This window comes from Rattus norvegicus, chromosome 19, assembly GCF_021556685.1.
Source record: "Rattus norvegicus strain SHRSP/BbbUtx chromosome 19, alternate assembly SHRSP_T2T, whole genome shotgun sequence".
Classification (NCBI taxonomy): domain Eukaryota; kingdom Metazoa; phylum Chordata; class Mammalia; order Rodentia; family Muridae; genus Rattus; species Rattus norvegicus.
The window spans coordinates 21,798,844-21,821,367 of record NC_141552.1 but is presented as its reverse complement, the minus strand read 5'-3'; the positions used below and the strand labels follow the sequence as shown (position 1 = coordinate 21,821,367).

At 43.4% G+C, this 22,524-nt stretch overlaps 2 protein-coding genes and 1 pseudogene across 9 annotated transcripts in view; 1 reads left to right on the top strand and 2 right to left on the bottom strand.

Annotated features, from left to right (window-relative positions):
- Positions 1 to 9,354: 9,354 nt before the first annotated feature.
- Positions 9,355 to 10,479, bottom strand: LOC147999101 (DNA-directed RNA polymerase II subunit GRINL1A pseudogene; annotated as a pseudogene).
- LOC147999100 (disks large homolog 5-like) overlaps positions 9,663 to 22,524 on the top strand; it is a 37,378-nt gene continuing 24,516 nt past the window's right edge. For 6 of the 7 annotated variants that reach the window (XM_087596065.1, XM_087596069.1, XM_087596064.1 and 3 more), the window contains exon 1: positions 9,663 to 9,707. The gene's annotated coding sequence lies outside the window, so the exon portion shown is untranslated. Of the gene's footprint in view, positions 9,708 to 19,717; positions 19,816 to 22,524 lie in introns of all 7 variants that reach the window. The other variant, XM_087596070.1, reaches the window with a different exon arrangement.
- LOC147999098 (disks large homolog 5-like) overlaps positions 21,082 to 22,524 on the bottom strand; it is a 44,975-nt gene continuing 43,532 nt past the window's right edge. For both annotated transcript variants that reach the window (XM_087596117.1, XM_087596116.1), the window contains 2 exons: positions 22,292 to 22,454; positions 21,082 to 21,576 (listed from right to left, as the gene is read on the bottom strand). In XM_087596117.1, the coding sequence (XP_087452243.1) occupies positions 21,547 to 21,576; positions 22,292 to 22,454 (193 nt within the window). In that variant the 3' untranslated portion in view covers positions 21,082 to 21,546. The remainder of the gene's footprint in view (positions 21,577 to 22,291; positions 22,455 to 22,524) is intronic.

Genomic DNA, 22,524 nt, shown 5'->3' with positions numbered 1-22,524 from the left:
TTTCTTCTTTGTGTGCAAAGAATGTGCACCATGTCAGTAAAGTGTGTGTGTGTGTGTGTGTGTGTGTGTGTGTGTGTGTGTGTGTGTACTCCCTAGTGAAAACTGTCCAGGTGCATGCAGACTCATGCTACTACTGTCCCATAGCACCTTGCGGGGAACACTGAATTGGTGGGCTACTTTATGACAGCCTAAACCAGGCTATGCATGGTTTTCAGTAAGATTTTGATGTCATCACCACTACAGAGAGCAGAAACAGCTCAGCAGTTACACGTTGCTGTTAACAAGATGAGGCCAAACCTCATCCCATAGAATGTCAGGTACGACTTAATGGCAGGAAATTAACTCAGGGCTCAAATCAAATCATTCAATTACAAATAAAATGAAAAATACAAAGAGTCAAGAGAACCAAGTCCTGTGTGTTGGGTTTTTTGTTTGTTTTATTTTTTTTGTTTCTTTTTTTGTATTTTTGTTCAGAAGATCCACCAGAGAGGCAACCCCTTCCTCAAACAAACTGCACACCAGAGACAATACCTAAATTGACACAACTAGAAATGAATGGGGGAATCTAACATGAGGCAATGAACAAATTCAACAACCATTAGGTCTTACCTCAGAGGCCTTTACTCCAGAAAACTGAAAATCTATTTGATATTGGTATTTTCTAGACAGATAACAATTACCAACATAAACACAGATCTGGGAAGGTACATGGATAATTCTCAGAAGAAAATAGGTACTGTCAGTATAGTTTGCCCCTCCCAAAATTAAAAAGCAAAATTTCTGGGCCATATGGCTTTAACGCAGAATGCTATCAGACTTTTAATGAAGACCTAATAACAATAGTGCTTCAATTATTCCACTATATTGGACGAGATGGAACATTGTTAGACTCCTTCTCTGAGGCCGTAATCAACCTGGTGTCTAAACCACACAAGGAGCTCCCTACAGAGAGTGTAAGCCAGCCAGGGGGCCAGGGTGAGTGCTCATGGTGGGAGGGACTAGCAGAGGTGCTGTGGCCTTGGTGTGCACAGGCTTAGGGCTGGGGCAGGGTGCGTGGTGAGTGTCTGTGGCCACTTGAGCTGGGTCCCAGTGGGTGCCCAGGGAGGTCACAGGCCAGTTGTGCATCTTCTACCTGTCTGCGGGGCTTCTGGCCCAGCCAAGCAGAGCCTTCATCCTGGACATCCACAAGGACAATGAAATCAGGAAATGGGGGGATCCCCTAAGCATCTCTGGCTTCTTTCGCCCTGCACTTGCAGTTGCAGCCAGAGGAAAAGCAGCTGTGAGTTCCCCAACTCTTCCCAACCACTCAGGTCTCCATGCCTTCCCACTCCAGAGAGGAGGAGGGCAGGGCGAGCTCTGCTGCTGCCTGTTCCATGGATCCAAAGCCTATCTTTTGGCTGGAGGTCACAGCTTGCCCCTGACCCTGCCCCTGACCATGAACTTACCCCTCCCCCTTCTCCTGACCCTGCCTCTGCCCTAGGCACCTAGGGGAAGTGAGGAGAGCCTAAGGGACAGATTCCAGGCCAGGACCCCCAGACGCTTGTGTCTCCCTTTTCCTAGAAGTGTTATCCTCAATTCTCCAGACTGGGTTTCATTTGCAGGGAACTGGCAGGTGGAGGGCTTTGCTGAGCCTGGGATAGTGGTGGGACTTATGATTGAGGGAAGTCTTTCAGGGAGATGGAGGCCTTTCTCAAACTCTCTGAAATCAGGTACCCTCCCTGGTTTGAGAGCCCTGGGAAAGTTGGGAAGCCACTTTTCCCTGTCCTGTGTGACTTTCCCTGCAGGGTGGGCTCTCCTGCAGGAGATACTTTCACATGCTTCTTTAAAAGCACCTGTTCCTCAGATCTAGCTCAGCTGCGAAAACAGGCTTCTTCAAGTCAGGGTGAGACCTGCCCCTCCCAGCTCAGAGCTACAACTCCATAGGATCCTCCAGTCACAATGCTGGGTGGGTACCAAGGAGGAGTTAGAGCAAAGTGCCCCTTCTGAGAGGTGACTTTGGAGAAGAACAGACCAGAGAGAACAGGGGGCATCCCAGGGGCGAAAAGAGGCCTGAATGATTTTAAATTGGAGAAAACCCCATATCCACCATCTGACAACGTTAGGGTTTGTGCATGTGTGGACTTCAGAACCTTAAGGTCAGATTTTCTGATAACAGCTGCTAGGTGAAGCTGAAGTCTGCTGTGGGTGGGATTGTCCCAGGCAGGGAGGGGATCTGACTCTGCAGGCCTGGCCAGCTTCTTCATTCTCCTGAAACTAAGTGTTGGTCAGCTGTAAATCTGAAGTGAGAGTTGGTTTTTGTCAAGTCAAATGGATAACATTTCAAGTATCACACATTATGTGAGACACACATTTACCCACAGGGGATTTGAACTTACTTCTATAGAAGTGACTGGGAGCCAACAGAGGGAAAACATTCTTGCCTTTAGCATTCTGTCTGTATTAGAGGCTACGGGGACTGGCTTCCTGGACAGACATGGCCAAGCAGACACACTGTATAATGGGGAAAACTGAGGTAAGAAATGTCCTGGGGACAGTGATTTCAGATTGTGCCTTTAGCCAGGAATCTCTGTTGCCATTAAGGCAAGTGGCCTTGGGCCTCCTAACTTGTCACTACGTCAGGGTGTCTCTGCTCATACACCTGCATCAGGACCTTCTTAGATGAAGGCCTCACTTTAAAAAAATAAATAAATAAAAGTGTATATAATGCAATGTTTCTCAAACTCTGGGCCACGACCACTCACAAAGATTGTATATCAGATACCTTGCATATTATGACTTATAAGAGTAGCAATATTAGTTATGAAGTAGTACTGAAATAATTTTATGGTGGGAGTCATCACAGCATGAAGCGCTGTATTACAGGTGTGCAGCAGTAGAAGTGTTGAGAACCACTGCCATAGAATCTGACAGATGGGAGCAGACCAGAAAATATTCCTCCATTCACATAATAATTAAAACCCTAAATGCACAGATCAAAGAAAGAATATTAAAAGGGGTAAGGTATAAATATGCAGTAACAAATGAATTCAGACCTATCTGAATTACACCAGACTTCTCAACAGAGACTCCAAAAGCCAGGAAATCCTGGACAGATGTAATGCAGACCCAGGATCCTATACCCAGCATAATTCTCAATCATCATGAATGGAGAAACCAAGATATTTCATGACAAATCCAAATTTAAACAATATTTTTCTCTAAGACACCATAACAGATGATAATAGGAGGAAAACTCAAAGACAATGAGCTAAACTATACCCCCAAAAAGCAAGAAATTAATCACCTCGAAATAATTTCAAAAAGAAAAAAAGACAAGCACACAAACATAATTTCACCCACAATCAGAAAAAGAAGGGAAAGCAGCAATCATTGGTCTTTAATATTTAACTAGTCTGTCTGTCACCAATCCCCCAGCTCCTAGGGACCACTTTTGCCAGCCAAAGTGTATACAAGGATGGGTCTATGGTTCTAGGTCACTGTGTAGAAGAGGATTGATTGACTTCCCTGGCATTAATGCAGTGGTAGGCCCTTGGCTCTTGTGAAACCTGTTGCCCACCAAATAGGGATCCTAGAGGTGTGAGGTGGGAATGGATATGTGTGGTCGGGGAGCACTGTCACATAGGCAAAGCTGAGCAGAAATGGGAAGTACGGTTTGATGAGGGGATACTGGAAAGGGGGCCACAGTTGAAATATAAGTAAATAAAATAACAAATTAATAAAATAGCCAAAAATAAAATAAATAGTAAAAAGGTAAAAGAAAAATTAAACCAAAACAAAACAAAAGAATCCCCTGTAGTGTATTGGCCTAATTCTTGTATTTTAATTCTAATTTGGAGAACTCACTACTGGCTAACCCCCCAAAACTGACCCTGCTCCCGGTTAACTGTGATTATAAAGAAGCCAACAGCCAACAGCTGCACAGCAGAGATGGGGGAGGTGAGCTTTGAGGGCTTTGCTAGAGAGGATCATGAGGAGGGAAGAAGGAGGAAGAAGCTGCCAGAGAATAAAGGAAGAACATGTGTGATGGAGAGGAGAGAGGAAGAGGACAGCAGCCATGGTTAAGGGAGAGGAGAGCCTGGTCCTGAGGGCTGTCCAAGGGGAACAAAGAGCAGCCAAGATGCTACAGTCAGTAAGAGTTGAGTGCTATTGTTTGGAAAGTAGATCTGATACCATGGAGGGCAGGCAGCTGCCCAGCTACTGTGCTGACTAATGCATACTAAAAATAAATTTAACAAAATATGTATAACCAGTAAGGCAGCTCTGTAGAGAATCCTAAAAGGAATACTTTAGTTTGAAGGGAAGGATAAAATACCACAGAACACAGGAGATAAATTAATAAAACTAGGAAAGTTAATCAAAGAAGACTGTGAAAACCACAAAAATTAACAAAATTACAAAATTTAATACATAGGTTTAAATAATAATTACATATCACTAAACTCAATATCTAGGGTGGTGTGGCATGAATTCTGCCATGGTGTGAACTCAGAAAGGTGGGGTTGGGAGAAAGATGTCTGGTTAAATAGTCCACCCACATTGTGTCAATGTGATTTAATCTAAGGACAAAGAAGTGGAGCATCTCTCATGGCTTTCTTCTAACCCCTTGAAAGGATCCCTGGGGTGTGACCTCAGTACTTCATACTTCTTGCTAGGTCAGCGAAACTCAAGGAAGCTTGAGATTGTCATAGCACAGTGTTAGGCTAGATATACTGAGTAGATGATACTAAGTTGTTCAGATGGTGATACCCGTTTGCATGCATTCTTAATGTGCACCTAAGGAAAGAGAGATCAAGGTCATTAGAATTGAAAATCATTCCCAGTTCTTTTCTACCATTCCAGACCGAAAGACTGGTAGGGAGAAAGTGGTAAATAATAAAGAATTAATAGATGATGCTTTGAATGAAGGGTTGGTTTTTATGCTGGTTTAAGAGAGGGTCTCAAGTATCCCATGTTGCCCTCTCCCTGGCTGGCCAGGTTCACCTTGAGCTCAGATAAACCTGCTTCCACTTTCCAATAGATAGGCTTATAAGAGGAGCCTCCGAGGACTCTGAGGACAGCATTAGCCATTGTTGAGGTGTGTAACCCACAACTATAATTTTAGTCAATTTTTTCCATGTCTACCAGCTATTTCAGATTGTTGCTGTTCTATGCCGGACAATCATGGACACAGAAAAATAACCTGATAGAGAGGAAGGACATGGTGATCACATCCTTTCCTGTTCTCTGTGTTCTGTATGAGTTTCATTAAAATTCCTATATTGCAGAAAGCTTTCTATAGGACCCAACATATTAAGTGTCACTATGCACTGTTCTATCTAAAATGGCCCAATCAGAACTGATCACCAGACAACACTTCCTGTGAAGTTCCTATGAGAAGCTAAAGTTTTTTGTGTTTTTTCTTTTTCTTTTCTCTTTCTTTCTTCGTTTCTTCCTTTCTTCCTTCCTTTCTTTCTTTCTCTCGCTTTATAAGTTTAGAGGAATGTACTTTGGGCCACAGTTTTGCCCATAATATCTTAGCTATGGATATGATCAATCAGTATTAGTGTATGCATTCAATAAAATGTACATTTTTGACTAAGGTAGATGCTTCTGTGTTTTGTGGGGTGACCCATTGTCAATGTGTAGTGAGTTGGGGCCCTGGGTATGGTCGCATACCCCCAGGACACAGGGGGTGCAGAGCAAAGGCATAAGAAACTGCACGCAGTTGCAAGCTTTATTAATCCTTATAAAGCTAGGAATATGAATAACTACTATTTTCATCTTGCCAAGATACCATAAGATCATTATTCCCAGGATAACAGGAACAACTGAGGGAAGATTAAACAAAGAAATACGAATAAACAAAAGCTTCTTCTCAAAATATTCATATAACAAATCACCTCTCTTATTATAATCAAAATATACTCACCATTACCAAGACAGCGTTAAAACCACTTGCACAGAAACAGGACACAGCAGAACATAGCTTAAGTCCAAGTGAGAGAAACATTTTCTTCTCTAGGGCGGCATTCCAGCCCCTACTTGCACCTGTCTCCAGGCCTTTCTTGACCCTGCCTGGGAGCTGCATCTCTATGTCTTAACAATTCCTTCTTTTTTCTTTTGTTTTAAAGTAACACTTTCCATAACATAGCCAAATGTCCTTGTAGGGGTTTAATCATGTAAAAATAAAGCAACATAATACATAATGTACATAAGATTATGGCAAAACTAGCTCCTCCCAAGCTATGGAAAATCCTTTGAAGCCAAGCCTTGGGATCTAATCCTGTCAATTGATCAGCCAATAATTTAGCTATTTCCATAGGTGTAGTATCTTCTAGCTGTTTACCAAAAGACATTCGCACATCATATTTCAAGGCATTACTTACTTTTGTAGCACTTTCATTACCTTCTATATAGGCTTGAATTCACTTCCAATCATGTTCTGTATCATTATCCATATATTTATTGACACAAAAGTAGTGGAATTTCAATCATATCTTAAATCCTCATATTTTTCAATAGATAACATCATTCGACCCAGCCATTCTACTGTTTGTTTTGAAGCATCTACTTGATGTGGAAGTCTAGTATCAATTTTAGTTTGCTCTATCCATAACTCATGTGAATCTTTAAGCCAGTCTTCAACAAAACGCTTTGTCTCAATAAGTGTTTTTAATGCTATGCTGGAAATCGCTGCCAAAGTAGCAACAGAAATAAGGCTTAAAATAGTCGCTACAATGACTCCAAGAATTCTTTTACTTCTCTTCAGCAGATTATTAAAAAAAAAAATAATCACATGATTAAGAGGCTCTTGAGACCAATGACGTCCCAAATTAACAGGCATCCATAGATATATTTTTGTTGCATATATTAATAGAATTTTGTTTCATGTTAAACTGAACAGATGAATTAATACATGAATACAAATGACAGTTAATATAAGGAAATCCATTATTAAAATTAAATCTACCTATTAAAAACAAATATGGCATAGGAATACAAGTAGTAACCTTTTCTTTCTTAAACATCATAAAATTATACTGAGAGGCAGATTGAGCAGTCCCAGAAAAGCTTTCATTAGCAACACAACTTCTTTTAATGCAGTGGCAGTCTTCCACAAATGAACTTGAAACGCAGTAGGATCTTCCACAGAGGCCAGTCGGTTATCACCAATGCCTCCATCTCCACATTCCATCAGCAAGCATCCATTAAGGCGTTCATTCTCCTCTCAGTTCATCCTGGTAACATTTGACAAATCACAAGTGGTAACATTCCATTCTGAACATGTATTAATAATTGGCCATAAGGACCCCAATTTATTCATTTATCTTGAATAATTTTTCGAAATATGCCAGGGCAGTATTTCCAATTGCATGGGAGATATTTTAAGCCTACATAAGTAAACCAAGCACAAATAGGATATACTGGCTCGCTAACAAATGTAATGTTATTCCAATTTTGGTTATAGACCAAGCTGTCAATCCTGGAGACTGTAACAATTATTCCTGGTAATCGCCAATTTTAATAACCCATTTGTAGGCCTGGTCTCTTTCCTAAACACAAAGGCATCTTTAATCCAGCATAAGGAAAATTATACAAAGCTCCATCACGTCTATTCAAAAGGTCAAATTATTCCAAAGAGATGATAAAATGCTTGGGGTGGTGTATAAAACCACATCTGTTTCCCCGCCAAGTAGCAGGTTCAAATAAAGGTGGACAAGGATTATAAGCCTGAAAACTCGCATTGGCCGCAACAGAAGAAACCGTGAGTAAAGCACACACTGCTAAGAATACGTGCTCAGCAGTAAAGGACTTCCTGTAGGAGACAACATAGTTTTCCTTTCAGTACTTAATTGCCTCACCTAGGTAATGGGGTTGTCACTGCATCGATCCTTCTCCGTTGTCGTAGGTCGACACTAAGAGAAGCCAGGGCCTCAGTAATGGAGGACACCTCCTTCATCTCCGGAGAACATCCATCAGGAGAAAATGTAGCTGGTTTAACTGGATTCCTCTGAGGGTAGGGAGCGGTTCTTATCATTCTGTGCTTGGATCTGTCTCCCGGGTAACCAGAATAGTCTCCCATCCTGTAAGGAGACAAAACCCTCTCCCCTACATACAGTAATGTCCCTTCCTGTCATTCAGCATCTCGGGCAATTTTTATCCATATTGTCTGTTCCATGCCTTCAGAGAGAAGTCCAATAAAGAGTCTATCTGCTCTGCATATAACTTCACCTTGTGGTAAATTAAGAAGATTAATAAAAAATAATGCTTATGCCAATATTACTCTGGGACTGGTATGCCAACTCCATTCAGGCTGTGTAAGGTCATCTCTTTTCCTCCTTTTTAATTTTATAATTTGTCATTTCAGGGTATGGTGAACTCTTTCAACAAAAGCTTGTCCTTGTGCATGGCGTTCTATGCCAGTAATATGTACAGTATGATATCATTGACAAAATGGTTTTTTTTTTTTTGCTCTGATTGGTATTTTATTTCTCCTTTACAAGTTCCACATAATAGACAAAGGCTTTTTGATAACATTGTTATCTTTGCTGGAAATGATCATATAATCATTTTAAAAAGCACAAATGTGCACATACAGGACTGAGGTTTCTACAGCCTGTAAACACCTCTGTGGGTTTAACAAGGAAAAAAAGCAATATACTGACAATTCAACTGTAACTCTTAGAAAAACACCGGTTTCCTTACCAAGCACGAGTGTCCTGTACAGGGACCTATCATCCCAGATGGCAATGAGTTCAAGCCTAGGGCAGCCAGGAGCAGTTCCCCACACCAGCTCAGAAGACCCTCCCCACCCAGCACTTCTTCCAAGTGCTCCTTAACCTCATCACAGGTGACAGCAGTCGCCCCAAGAGAGGACAGAGCAGCAGACACAGTGGTGGTGGTTCCCGAGTGTTGTTTGCGGCATTTCACATCCAGTGTCTCAGGAATGTGTCCATGCAAGCATGCGTACCATTCTTTAGACTGTTCCCCTCATTTCTCGAGTGAGGGGACCAGGCCTTCCTAATTCACTTTAGGTGCCTGGGATAACAAAGTATTTCACCAGAAGGGGTGTAAGCAGTACTATCTGATAAGAATACGAAGAAGGAAAAAGCAGATATCTTAAAGAAAACGTGTGTTCTACTCACACTAAAATATCAGACCAATGCACAATATACTGCAAAACTGTAACACAATACGGCCAAACACAATGTTCAAATATTGAACTGTTCAAGCATGTGAAGATCATCTTCTGAAAGACAAACTGGGTTCTTATTTTGTAGCTACCTTTGTGTAACTTGAACTACTGTCCCTCAACAAGGTCTGACACTCTTGGTACTTGTTAGGAAGTTTGATGAGACAATGTAAGCTCAACAGTCAACTCCCGGGATCTCCCAGCGCTCATTTTCAGCATTCGTCCGAGGACTGGGCATCATCTTCATCCCTCACTTCTCGGTATCTCCCTGAAGACTCCCCTTCTGGATTGTAGCTCTGGATTGTAATATTCAGTCTCTCGGATAGTTTCTGTGCTGCGAGCTTTGCCCGCATCTCCTCATAAATCTGCTTCTGCACTTTCTGCAGAGCCAGCTACTCTTCTACGGAGAGCAGCTGTGCAGGCAGGTGGTGGAGCAGAAGAAGGCGAGCTGCTGTGACATCATCAAGATGCTGCCTACCCCTGTGTCGCTGCTCTTCTGAGGAAGCAGGAGACTGAGCCCTCTGACAATGACTTGGTGAGTCACTCTGTTGTGTGGGTAACACATTGGTCTTAAACTTATGAGGAGGGGGCACTGGGTTTCTAGCTCGCATTTCTATCACTGTCATGTAATGAGGCTTCTTAGGAGTCTCACTCTGCAGTTCTGGAAAGTTCTCAGTGCTGGTGTTTTCTTCTGAGGGTTCAGTCTGGTCTGCAGTTGTGATCTTTTGCAATTTAGTGATAAACAGACTGTTGACGCTGCTGGAAACCTCTTCCGCTTGACTTGAATGCTGGGGGAGATGTTCATTAACTTCAGATGGGGGAGCCTGGGCTGTGATGCGGACAGATGGGCTGGTACTCACTGTGCAGCTAGTCTCCAAAGTCTCTTCATTGCCTTTGTGAGTGAGCTGTGTAGGTTCCTGTGTTTCTGAGGTTGTTTTAGATGATTCAATGTCTACTGACAAACATTCAGGAACTAATGATGAAGTATCAAGCATCAGGTCAGAATTCTGGGCCTTGTCTATGTCGGTATCAACTCTTGTGGATGCTTTATGCCTTAGCTTACAGTCAACACTGACGGGATGAAGTAGTTCCGTTCTCCCTCTGACCTCTTCACTTTCTGAAATGGCAGCTTTCAGTTTGGCAGTGGTGTCTGAGATCTTTTTACCTTTGTCGGGCAATTTGCAAATGAATTTTTCTTTGCCCAAAAGTCTCTCCTGGCGCCTCAACCTCTCCCACAGCTCCGCCAAACTCTGCCGCCCCACGTCCTCAGGAACTGGGGGCTCAAAGCCACGGGGCAGGGAGCACATTGTGCATGGGCTGAGGCTGGCCCCGCAGGCAGGGTTCCCCAGCAGGGCCCATGGAGGTCGCAGGCTCCATGGAGGCAGCAACTCTGGAGCACCTGCAGGAGTCGCCATTTTCCCGGAAGAGCCGACAAAATTGTTTAAATTGATAAGAAATATATGTTGGTCCATAATCAGTTTTAATTTTAGAAGGCGGTCCCATAACAGCAGAAGTTTCCAATAGATGCTGTATAACATGAGTAGTGCGTACTCCTGGCAATGGTGTAGCCCATACAAATTTTGAAAAATTATCTATGCTTACATGTATATATGAAAGGCGACCAAACTCAGAAATATGGGTTCCATCCATCTGCCACGATGTATTAGGTTGCATTCTTCTGGGATTAATTTCAGATGCAATACATTTTATAAGTGAAGGCTTACAAATAAGACAATTAGCAGTAATTTGTTTGGCTTCAGAATAGGGAACCTTATATTTAATATGCAAATATCCTGTATTGGCATGATTATGACTGTTTTCTTCTGGGGTAGCAAATGCCACTAATTGATCTACCATATGATTGCCATGTGTTAAAGATGCTGGCAATCTTGAATGTGATCTAATATGTGTAAAAAATATTCTGGAGCTTCAGAATAACAATAGTCCTTTAATATGTGAGAATAACATTTAATATAGGCTTAGATGTAGAAACAACAGCAGTTGCAATATTCTGTACTACTCCTACAACATAAGCTGACTCGGCTATAATATTTTTACATCATGAGTAAAATCCGGCAATACATTACTTACTGCTAATACTTCATTTTGTTGTACTGACCCAAAAGAAGATTCTTGTCCCCAAAATTAATCTTTGGTCCAATAAGCCATCTGTCTTAGATCTTTGGTCTTGGAGCCATCTGTAAACACAGTAAGGGCAGATGGTAATGGGTCAACAGAAATTAGTGTATTTATCACATTTTTTTTTGTTTTCTTAAGCAATCCCAGAATTTACTATGGGGAAAATGAAATTCAGTATTTCTAGTGTAAGAAATCATGGCTAATTGAAAAACTTCAGACGTCTGCATTAAATATTCCACTTTATTTTTGCTTAATGAGAAAACAAAAGCAGCACAATCATATCCCCACATTGTAACAGGTCTTTGTATGCCTTGCTGAATAATTAAAGAAATTTGTTCCTCATATGTTGTTAATGTTTTGTTAAAGTTAAATTTAATATATATCCATTCTAAAGGCAGCTCATCTTGAGCTAAAGTGCCTATAGGATATTCAAGAGTATTTCAATATATAATTTAATAACTCTATCTGGATCAATACGTGCCAAAAATGCATCTTTCCATTTTCAGAGAAGATATACTTACATGCCTTCATATAAGCATTAATATCCCCAGTCTCCTTTATAGGTAATTATGCTCTCCTATACTCTTTATTAGCATTTTCAAAAGCAAGCATTTTCAGCAGTTGTCCTCTAGCTTCCACTCCTACCACTGTTCTTTCCATTGTTAATTTTAGTATACATAAAAACTTAATATATGGTTCATAGAAAGTTACTGCCTTTTTCAACCAACCACTATCATCCTTTATAATAAGTTGGTTGGGCCACACCTTGAACCGATGATAGACATTGTCCCAGGATAGACATTCTTTATCAGCAGGTCTCAGGGTAGAACTGGATATGTGACCCTGTGCTATAGCACTGTCCAGAGTGGTAAATGCAGCTTCTGAAGAGGAATGCAGGCCTGGCCTCTAGACCTCCACCTTCCAGGCCTGTCTGGAGAGCCTGATGCCCTGGCAAAAGAGACTCCTTCTCTCCAGAGGAGCATTGCAGTCAAATGACATCTCAGTGATGAAAACTATCAGTCCCCAAAGGCATGCCACTGAGCAGAGATAGCCTCAGTCATGCACCTCGGGCCATCCCCAGTTCCTCATGTCAATAACTCAACCTTTCATGAACTAGATGGCAATGCTTGAGGCAGGATGATCAGTAGTTTACTGGCCAATCTGGTCTCTATGACACACTCTCCCTGAAATCGGAGCCAGTAGGAAATTCAGTATGAAAGCTCTTTGTAGCCAAGCTCAACAACCCGGTTCAGAGCCTGGGACCCCACACGGTAGGATAAAGTGACTCCCATGCTTTTTCCTCTACCTTCAATATTCATGCTTTGGAATGCACACCCCTACAATGAGATCAATACACATGGAATAAAAATTAAACATAAAAATTAATGAAGACAATGCAGACAAGGTTTAAAGGATCCTGGGAGTCCTCACTCTGCACTTCCCTTTCCTTTGCCTTGGGAACAGCACCTGCACCAGAGACTGGAGACTTCCTCCAAGAGAGAGAGGAGAGATGCACTGTTCATTCAGCTGGAGAGCTGTGCAAATACCAGAGCCACCCACCTTTTCCTGACAGTGGGAGCTGGGCCCAAGTGTGGGCTGCTCCTACTAGAGGCACCACAAGAAGAGGACCACCTTCCTCAAACCTTCCTGGAAGTCAGAGCACTGGCTATGGACTTCCCTCAATCCTCAGAGGACTCTCTTTCAGCGATGGCTCAGAGCCTCTTAGGACAGAGAGGGACCAGAGCTTCCCCCCAAAGCAAGATCCCTGTCTTATCTGACAGGTATGAGGGCTTAGGAATGGGACAGAAGATGTGACAAGGTTACATGTAGCACAGGGGCTAGGTTAATAAAGAAATCAAAGAGGAAAGAAACCTGGACGATTCCTCATCTGTTCTTTATTGCTCTATTCATAGGGATGAGGTGGCAGTGTGGGGTAGAGGACTTGGACACAGCACAGCCTTCTCTGCTCATTGTTAGCTTTGTAGGCTGCCTGGTCACTGTGACCAGCATATTTTCAACTGTGCCATTCTACTACCAAGACTGACACAACTGGTGACCATGTAGCAATAGTACTGTACTGACTTAGGGACATTTGGAATCACACAATGATCATGTGTCACAGATGGGTTTCTTTTTTTAGAAAAGGATTAAAACAAAAACTATTTATTTTGTCCATATGAGTGAGTACACTGTCCCTGTTTTCAGACACAACAGTAGAGGGTAGAAGATGAGATTAGAAATGGTTATAAGACACAGTGTTGTTGCTGGGAATTGAACTCAGATCCCCTGGAAGAGCAGTCAGTGGTCTTAACCACTGAGCCATCCCTCCAGCCCCAGTATATTGTATTTTCAATATTGTTTGTTTTTATTTCTTTTCTCACCTATGACTGTATGGCGTTTCTGTGAGTACAGGTACTCATGTGCTTGTGTAAAGGTCAGGGACAACCTGAGCACAAGTCCTCACCTTCTACCTCTCGTCCATGGCTGTGTATGCTAGGCTAGCCCTTCCCCCTAACCCTAGAGACTGTCCACTTTAGGCTCCTATCTCCCTGTGGGAAGTGCTGGATGACAGACACTACTGCATCCAGGTTTATGTGGCTTCTAGGGACCTAAACTGTTGTTGGGCTTGTTCAGATGAAAATAAACACCATTTCACAGCCCTGGCTGGGCCAGGCAGCGCACGGGTCTTTGCTGCTCTTGCAGAAGACTTGAGTTCAGTCTCCAGCACCAGGGTCAGGTGGCTCACAACCACCTGAGACTCCAGGTCCAGGGACTTCCAAGCTCTTCTGGATCAACCTACATGGCAAAAGCAGGGCTGGGAGCTGGAGGCTTCTGGTGTTGGCTTCTCCCTGCAGTAGGGGGCAAATCATGGGCATGTGAGGTAACATGGAACCCTGTAATTCTACAAAGTCCAGAGGCTCCTGATTTCCCTCATGGTGCCCCAGAGCCTGCTCACCACACATGGAGGCTTCAGTAACATGGCCTTGTCCTGACCTGTGTGCACTCTGCATCCTCACTCTCTACCCCCTGCTTTTCGTGGTTGGAAGTCTCAGGAGTAGGAGGTGCCTACCATAGGCCTCTTCTCTCAGCATTTCAGCATTTTACATTTTATGTAGTTTGTGGTGTTCCTGTGCCATGATATGCACATGGAGAGCAGAGGACACAATGTGGACTCAGTTCTCTGCTTTCACCCATGATCAAACTGAGGCCATGAGGCTGGGTGGCAGAGCATCTACCTGCTGATCTGTACCCACTTGACCTTCACCAAGCATCCTTTGCTGTACACAGATATATCAGCCTGTGACCCTCATCATCCAGACTCTTATGAAGCAAACCCCAGAGGTGTGGAGCTCTCACAGTTAGCCAGGGCTAAAGGGGAAGGCAGCAAGCCCTTCAGGAACTCTAGAAAAATGTCTATACTGGGACTAAACTCGTGCTGCCATGTAGGGCTACATTTTTCCTTTAAAACAGAAGGATGTGTGATGGTGGTGGCACAGGCCTTTGATCCTAACACTTGGGAGGCAGAGGCAGACAGATCTCTGTGAATTCTAGGCCAGCTCCCTCTACAGAGCTAGTTCCAGGTCAGCTACACAAAAGAAACCCTGTTTCCAAGAGTAAAACAAAGAAAGATAAAGAAAGAAAGAAGGGAAGAAAGAAAGAAAGAATTTATATTTTGTATACAATGAGATGCCTGCCTGTCTATGCCTGAACCATCATGGTAACTATAACTCTTGTCACATCTTCATTAATTCAAATACTGAAGGCCAAATGGTTAAATCTTAATGACAATACAATGAGGTGGGGGTGCTGAAGAGATGGTTGGTTTAGTGGCTAAGAGCAGAAGACCAGGGTTCAGTTCCCAGTGCCCACATGGTGGCTCCTATTAGCCTGTAATTGCAGTTCAATGGAACGTTCTGGACTTCATGGGCACCAGACATACCACATGGTGCACAAGCATGTATTAGGTGAAACACTCAGGCCCATAAAAATAAGTAAATAAAATATATGGTTAACAGACACTGTGATTCAGGAAATTCTTAGTGACTTTGGTTATCATTTCTCTCTCCTGGAGACCTGTCCTAATCATGGCTCAGCCTCCCTGGCTTCTAGGACATTTCCTAGCTCTGTGGAGCATGAAGTACTCAACACCATAAGCCAAGCATTGCAAATTCACTGCTACACCTTCTCCATGGCTGTGTCTAAAGGGAGAGACTTGGAATCCCACAGATGCAAGGCCAAACCTGTTGGGCTATGTGAGCCCAGCCACCCAATAGTCAGATCTACTCCTGTCCTTGGCTATGGCATGAGGATCTTAAGACAAATTAATCTGAAGGATCTCAACAGCTATGCTGTTACACCTCTCATTGCTCTGCCCAACCTACAAGCTCCTTTACTGGCTCAAATTCACACCCGAACTCCTCTCCTGCCTCAGCCACCATCAGCTCTTCTACTCCTCTCCACCTGTGCTCTGAATAATCCACACTAAGGTGGACCATAACCTCTTGTGGACTTCCAGACGTATAGTTGTGATTACTCTTCATTTGCTGTTTTGTATGGGTAGGCGGGTTCCTCTAGTCTCATGCAGAAGAACACTGCTCACACATTTTGGATCTTACAACACCCTCTTGATTGAGAATCCTGACTAATGATTGACTGAGCCTTCCATGCCTGAAGTCACCCTCTGTCTCCCAGTCCAAGATGAGAATCCCCACCCTAATCCCATTGTGTCCAGTTTCATCTCAGAAGCTAGGCTCTGCACTACTCAATATCATTTGTATCTTTGTCTCTAATTTTCTGTTAAATCGTTCCTCTCTTCTTTAAAACAAGTTCATTTTGTTGTTTATTTTTTGAGAAAGGGTTTCTCTGTTTGGCCCTGGCTATTCTGACATACTCTCTGTAGATCAGACTTGTCAGGAAACCATATATCTGCCTGCCTCGGCCTCTTAAGCACTGGGATTACTGGATTGTGCCAGCATGTTTAATTAAAAATTAATTAGTGGCAGTGCATGTTGGCACATGCCTTTAATTCCATCCGTTGGGATGGTAGAGGCATTGTGAGTTCCAGGACAGCCAGGGCTATAAATTAACACCTTGTCTCAAAGAAAACAAGCCAAAAATGAAACAAAAATGTTGCAATATGGTCTTCAGTATGTAACTGAGTCTGTTCTTGAACTCTGAATCCTCCCACTTTCACTCAGGTGCTAATCAGCAGGCTTCTGTCTTGACTTTCACTGCGCACTCAGGGCTGCCAGGACTGTTACCTCTCCCAGTCTAACTCCTGACTCTCTCATCAGCATCATCACAAAACTCCTGCTAAGAATTAAGGAAACCTGAATTCTAAGGAACAGTCGGAGCTCCAGTATTTCCAAAGCTCACTCTAATAGAGATGGATCCTATGCTACAGTAAAATGGTCATAGCTGGAGGTCTTAATTCCAGGACTTGGGACAGAGGGGTCGGAGGATCTTGAATTCAAGGTTATTTTTCTGTTACATTGTTGCTCAAAGCGAGTTGGGCTGCTACAAGATAACCTGTCTCAAAACTATACCAAACACACCTAAAATGAAACAGAGGAGTTTGAGTGGGCACAGATGGGAAAGCTCCGCACTTTATGGCTAAGCCACCTGCTGCCAGCACCAAAGTCCATGCACAGCCCCGATTCTGAGCTGCCTCTGGGACCCTGCTCAGGAGAATGCACCAAAGTAGCTCAGATCCAGGGCTTTTGGTCTAAGAGGAATTCAGGCAGTCACACTTTGGATGCCAGTTCTCCAGCTCAACTGCCTGTCAGCCCAGGATCTGGTCTTAGTCATGGCTTGGCACCCCTAAATTCCTCCCAGCTGTGCTCTGAACTCACCCTGTGCCCCGTTCTGATGAATCTGCCATTCTCCATGGGAGTAGCCTCAAGAAGTCCCTCACATCTGAAGCACCACTCTGAGTGCACTAAATACTGCAGGGGAGGGGTGTGGCCAGCAGAGCACCCAACCCTTTCAGCTGTAGAACATTTAGAGTTCTAGAGTGAGCACTGCTGTGCATTGTGGAACTTAAGCAGTATCCCAGCCTTGGCCTGGGAAGAGCCGCTGACACCCACACTTTCTGGAGTGACATTGTCTCCTGAGGATAGAGTCAGATCAGGAGCAGCAACTGATGTTCACCAGAGACAAACTTTCTTCACCACCTGCCCATGCTGGCCCTAGGATCTGGGCTTTTTGGCTGACATGAGTGCTGAGCCCCCCAGGTAGATGGGTTTTCAGGGGTCAGGTGGTTATTGTCACCAAAGGTATCCACAAGGATAAGTCATACTGTACTAATTCCCATATTAGATCCCTTCTCACGGGTCACAGAGGCCGTGCTGGGTCCTAATTGTGGACCCAGGTTCCTGCGCACTTTTGAGGAGACTGGTCAGGGAGCAGGCTTCATGACATTTTGTTTGAATTATTTTGGGGGATTTTATTTTTACTGTTGGGGACAAACCTAGGGCTGCCATGTGCTGGGAAAAGACTTTGCCACAGCTGTAGATCATCCCTAATTATAAACTCCTAAATTCTCCCAATCCTGGAACTTTCTAGGTCCCTCACATGATGTAACCTTTGGGGGATTCCTCACATAGAATCATGGGGTGGATTGCATCCCAAAGAGAGACAGTGGGAAATGTTCCCCAGTGTCTGCCTGTGGCTGTGGTGATGAGAGTGCTGACCAGTGGATGGCAGGGCCCATGTGAAACCCTTTTGGTTTCCACTTGAGTGGAATTTTCACCATGCTTTTTTTTTTTTTCTTGAAACACAGGTTGCCCTGGAACTTACAGTCTTCCATCACTCTGACTCAGTTTCCCATGACTGGGCTCACGGGCTTAAATTACTATGCCCATCTTTGTTTTTTTTTGTTTTTTTTTTTTTGTATTTATAAATCTTCTAAAAGCCAGAAGGATCTAGAATTTAAAATTTTGCGGTCCAAGGCATTTCCAACAGGGGATTCTTGACCTAGGAGTATCCAGACCAGTTTTTATTGTGTGGGTACTTCATTCCCAGAACAGCTTATGTTTGACAAAGAGTTCCAAGGTGTGATGTCAGTGGGCATCAGGCGGTGTACCAAAGAGCAGCACCAACTCAGGTTGTAATTCAGGCTGGAGAAACTTACTAGGACCCTGGTAATCCTAGCACCCTGGGGCCTCACATGTCCTTAATCAGATCTGGCTATGAATCAACTGCTCTTGAGGGTGGATTGGAATTCTAGTCACTGTGAGGCAAGAGCATTAGGATCCTACAGCCACTCTAGGCTCCATAGGAAGACCCTGTTTCAATAGTAAAAGGGGTCACCTGCGAGTTCTTACTGTCTTCCCTGAGGCCTTCCTACTGGAGTTAGAATAGCTGTCTCACCAAGTTGAAGTAGAGGGCAGAATGTTGGTGCCTTCTATAATGAGGACTAGTGACAGATAGTCTATGGAAATTCTAGAAAGATCTACAGGTATTTATGTCCTGTGCATGGGAATTGCTGGCTTCCCTGTGTCCTTTGCCTTTACTTTGCAGTCCATGGGGCACCTGGGAATGTCCCAAAACCAGGCTGCACACAGGGCTTGTCCCATGATTCTCACTTGCACCCAGTGCCTGCCTGATTGTCATAAGTCTGACAGAGCCACTGTATGCTCTCCTGACACCTGCAGAGAGCAGTATATGGGACCCTACAATCCCCACACTGCCCATCAGTGTCTACAATGTCCCTATATGGCACTGAGATGGTCTAAGCTCCTTCCCGCCTATATGCTGCATCAGAATCTGACCATTCCTAATTTCCTCCTCTCACACCCACACTAGAAGCCCTGTACCCACACTAGCCCCAGCTGGCCTGTTGCCTACTGACATCTCATGGACTCTGTCCCAATCCCCTGCCCAGCCCTGACCTGCCCTGCCCCAGTCCCCTGCCCAGCCCTGCCCTGCCCTCACTCAGCTGACATTGTGGAAATCTCAAGACAGTCACTGGACAATGGCTGACACACTTGTCTGAAGACTGGAAATGTTTCTCGATCTTGGAGAGGAAAGAAGGACCCTCCAACTACACTGAACTCTAAGGAAGTTTATTCAGGTGAGGGATGACAGGGACTGTTTTGTCTCATGTCACACATGACAGTAGAAAATATCCTAGGTATTGGATGCCGCTGTTAGCATTAACAGAACAAAACACATAGTGTTGAGTAGGATAATAAATTATGAGTAGGATTAGAAAACCCCAAGCCTCTTCCAGGTCCTAAGAGGGCAAAAACTACCACCAAACATAGCATTAATGGGATAGGTTGGTTAAATCTAGTTACTAGATTCTAGTGTGATACCTATGACCCTTTTTGTGTCATGCTCAGCTTACAATGACTAGAGGACCTAAGCCTGAGAGTCACCAATGCCTCTCCCTTGCTTCTCCAGCTGCTGAGCATTGAAAAGCCCTAATGGGACAGCATCTGTTTGCAGACATACTGGATTATTCTTCTTCACTTTATCTCTCTGAGTCACCTCCACTCACAGTAAGTATGTTTAATTCCATAAATTGGAAATGAGGCACGTGGAACATATACTTTCTCAATACAATCACAGATTTCCATGTAAAAGGTGAAACTGAACTGTCCCACCTAAGTCCTGGGCTTGCACAGACCTGCTCTGGAAAAGAAACATGTGGTCACAGCTGCAGTCTGCATTCACTATGGATGGTCTTGAGGTCCTCCCTAAGCTGCATAGATTGAGATAATTATCTTGCTTTCTATCAAAAGAATTCATTATGCCAAGTTGGCCTGTAGAAGGATGCTAGTCTCTTCTGTATTTCAAGAGATGTGCTTAATGTATATAATCATCGATAGTAAGTGAAAGATCAGTTTGGAATTGAAACCGAGTGATGCTGGAGGGTGATCCTGAATGCACAATGAGCAGTGGAGGCACCAGAGCCCGGTGTGGATGCCTAGCAGGCTGCCACATTGAGCAGGCACTGCTCAACCACCTGTACATACACATCTCCTGAGATCTCTCTCCTTAATTGAAGGTGATCGTGTCCATCTAGTATAGCACATGCCCTGGACGGACAAAAGCTACCTACAGGAGCTGTGGTGATGAATCACAGGTTAGAGCATCTGCTGCTCTCTCAGAAGAACCACATGGTCCCTAACAATCATCTACAATGGGGAATGCTATTCCCTCTTTTGGATCATAAGGGAAATGCACTCAGGAGTGGCCCAGACATACATTTGAAAAAAAAAAGATCCATTGAGTTAAATGATAAAAATAAATATAATCAGCAACAATAAAAAACACAGCATATGAATGATCAAGTGAAACAGCACCTATAAAAACCTATTTCCCAAAATGACGTTGATGGTCATTATCTTTGTGGTTTAATACTAATGCTGTATTGTAAGAAAAACTGAGGCACATGGTTCTCCATTAGGATTATTCTATATTCCTTTGTGAAAGTTGTCATTTTTCTGCAGCTCTACAGGCATGAGTGTGTGTTACTCAATATCTGGTGCACACAGTCAATAAGGAATGTGTGTTGTAGACTGATATAGACTAGGATGAGCAGAAGACATGACAGCATGGATGCAGTATGGCAGTGATTACATCATAAAGTGTGTGTCCATAAAAAAAGTCACATTATCCACACAAAAGACACTATCACACTGTGTACCCCTTGGTGGCTTTGAATTCACTGGACCATGTAAAGTTCTATATATATAGCTGTTAGTTCTAAGTCTACAGGAGGGGAAAGGACCCTTGAATAAGATGGTCTTAAGAGTCAAGAGTTACAAATCAATTTTTATTCATAAGGAATACATTTAACAAAAAACAGGCATAAAATGAACAACTAAAATGGTATAAAAATGAAAAACAGTAACAAGAATATATAACTATGAAATAACAAAAAGAAAACTTCAATGAAAATCATAACCAAAAACATTTCTTAACAGCATTTTCTTAATGAACATTTAGAAACACAGTTGTAGTGCTGTTTCTCCTCTAGGACGTGAGATGTCCAGGTAGTCCCCTCAGTTGTCTCTCAAATGGTGTTGTCGGTATGAGAAAGGAGAAAGACCTCAAGGAGATAGGCTGGCATACGGATACATAAATTTAGGGTCTCTATACATTGAGGAAATTATCTGAGAAGAAGAATATTCCCCCAAAAAGTCTTTGACTGTGAGGATTGTCGTCACAGGGAACTCTTGAGAGAGAAACTCATTCCTCAGGGGGCTGTCTTCCTGGGATCCATGCTATGCCATGTCTCCTGCAGTTCCTGAGACCTGGGAGGAGAAGGCAGCTATTAAGACACTGATTTGGTGGGGACATGCATACCAGCTGTCAAGTTGCTGCCTTCTGTCCCCTCAGCTGCATTGGACAGACAGCACTGATCTTTTCACTGAAATCATTGCTGATATCTCTGCAGGCTGAGGAACATCACCAGCAACCCTCACAGCACTGTGGGAGAACAAGCTGCTCCTCAGACTCTACCAGTGCAAACCAAGAATGGGGAAATGGGGAGAGACCTAATTGGGGTGCAGGAAGAAAGGAGATGGCCACATGATACCCAGATCAAAGCCAATGACCAGGACTCATTTGCCATTTGCACTTGGTTCTTATCCCTACAAGGTGCTTCCAACCATCACATGACCCCTGTATGACCTTTGTCACACGACCAAGAACTCGTTCAAAACTCTTCATAGCATCCAATCTGTGATAGGGAGATGCAGTCATGTGATATGTTATTCCTCTGTCACCATTTCTGGACTGCAGTTTCAAAAAGGGCAGAGAAGTATAATTGCCCATAATTCAGTTTCTGAAGAGTGGTTAACATCCCAGAATACTTGTGCATAGACAGAGCAATGAATAACTCTATCACATGAGGTGGGTGACTGACTGGGTGTGGGGAGATTAGAAAGGTGATAGGGGAAGCAAAGATGTATCCAATAGGCAAATGGTATCAGACATTGTTAATCTGACTCAGCTGCTTGTTCCTACCACATTTTGCTGGGTCTGGAGGTTGCTGGTCTTCTCCTGTTCGTCTTCATCATTCGGGTTCAACTCAAACAAATATCGCTGTACCTCCTTGCTCTCCTGCTTCAATGTGACCAACTTCTTCTTCATACATGCCTGGTCCATCAGGAGCCGGCTGTGCAGGTTGCTGGAAACACACTCTGCATAGTAAGATACTGAAGCCTCTTCCTCCCATTCCAACTGCCAAATCCCACAAA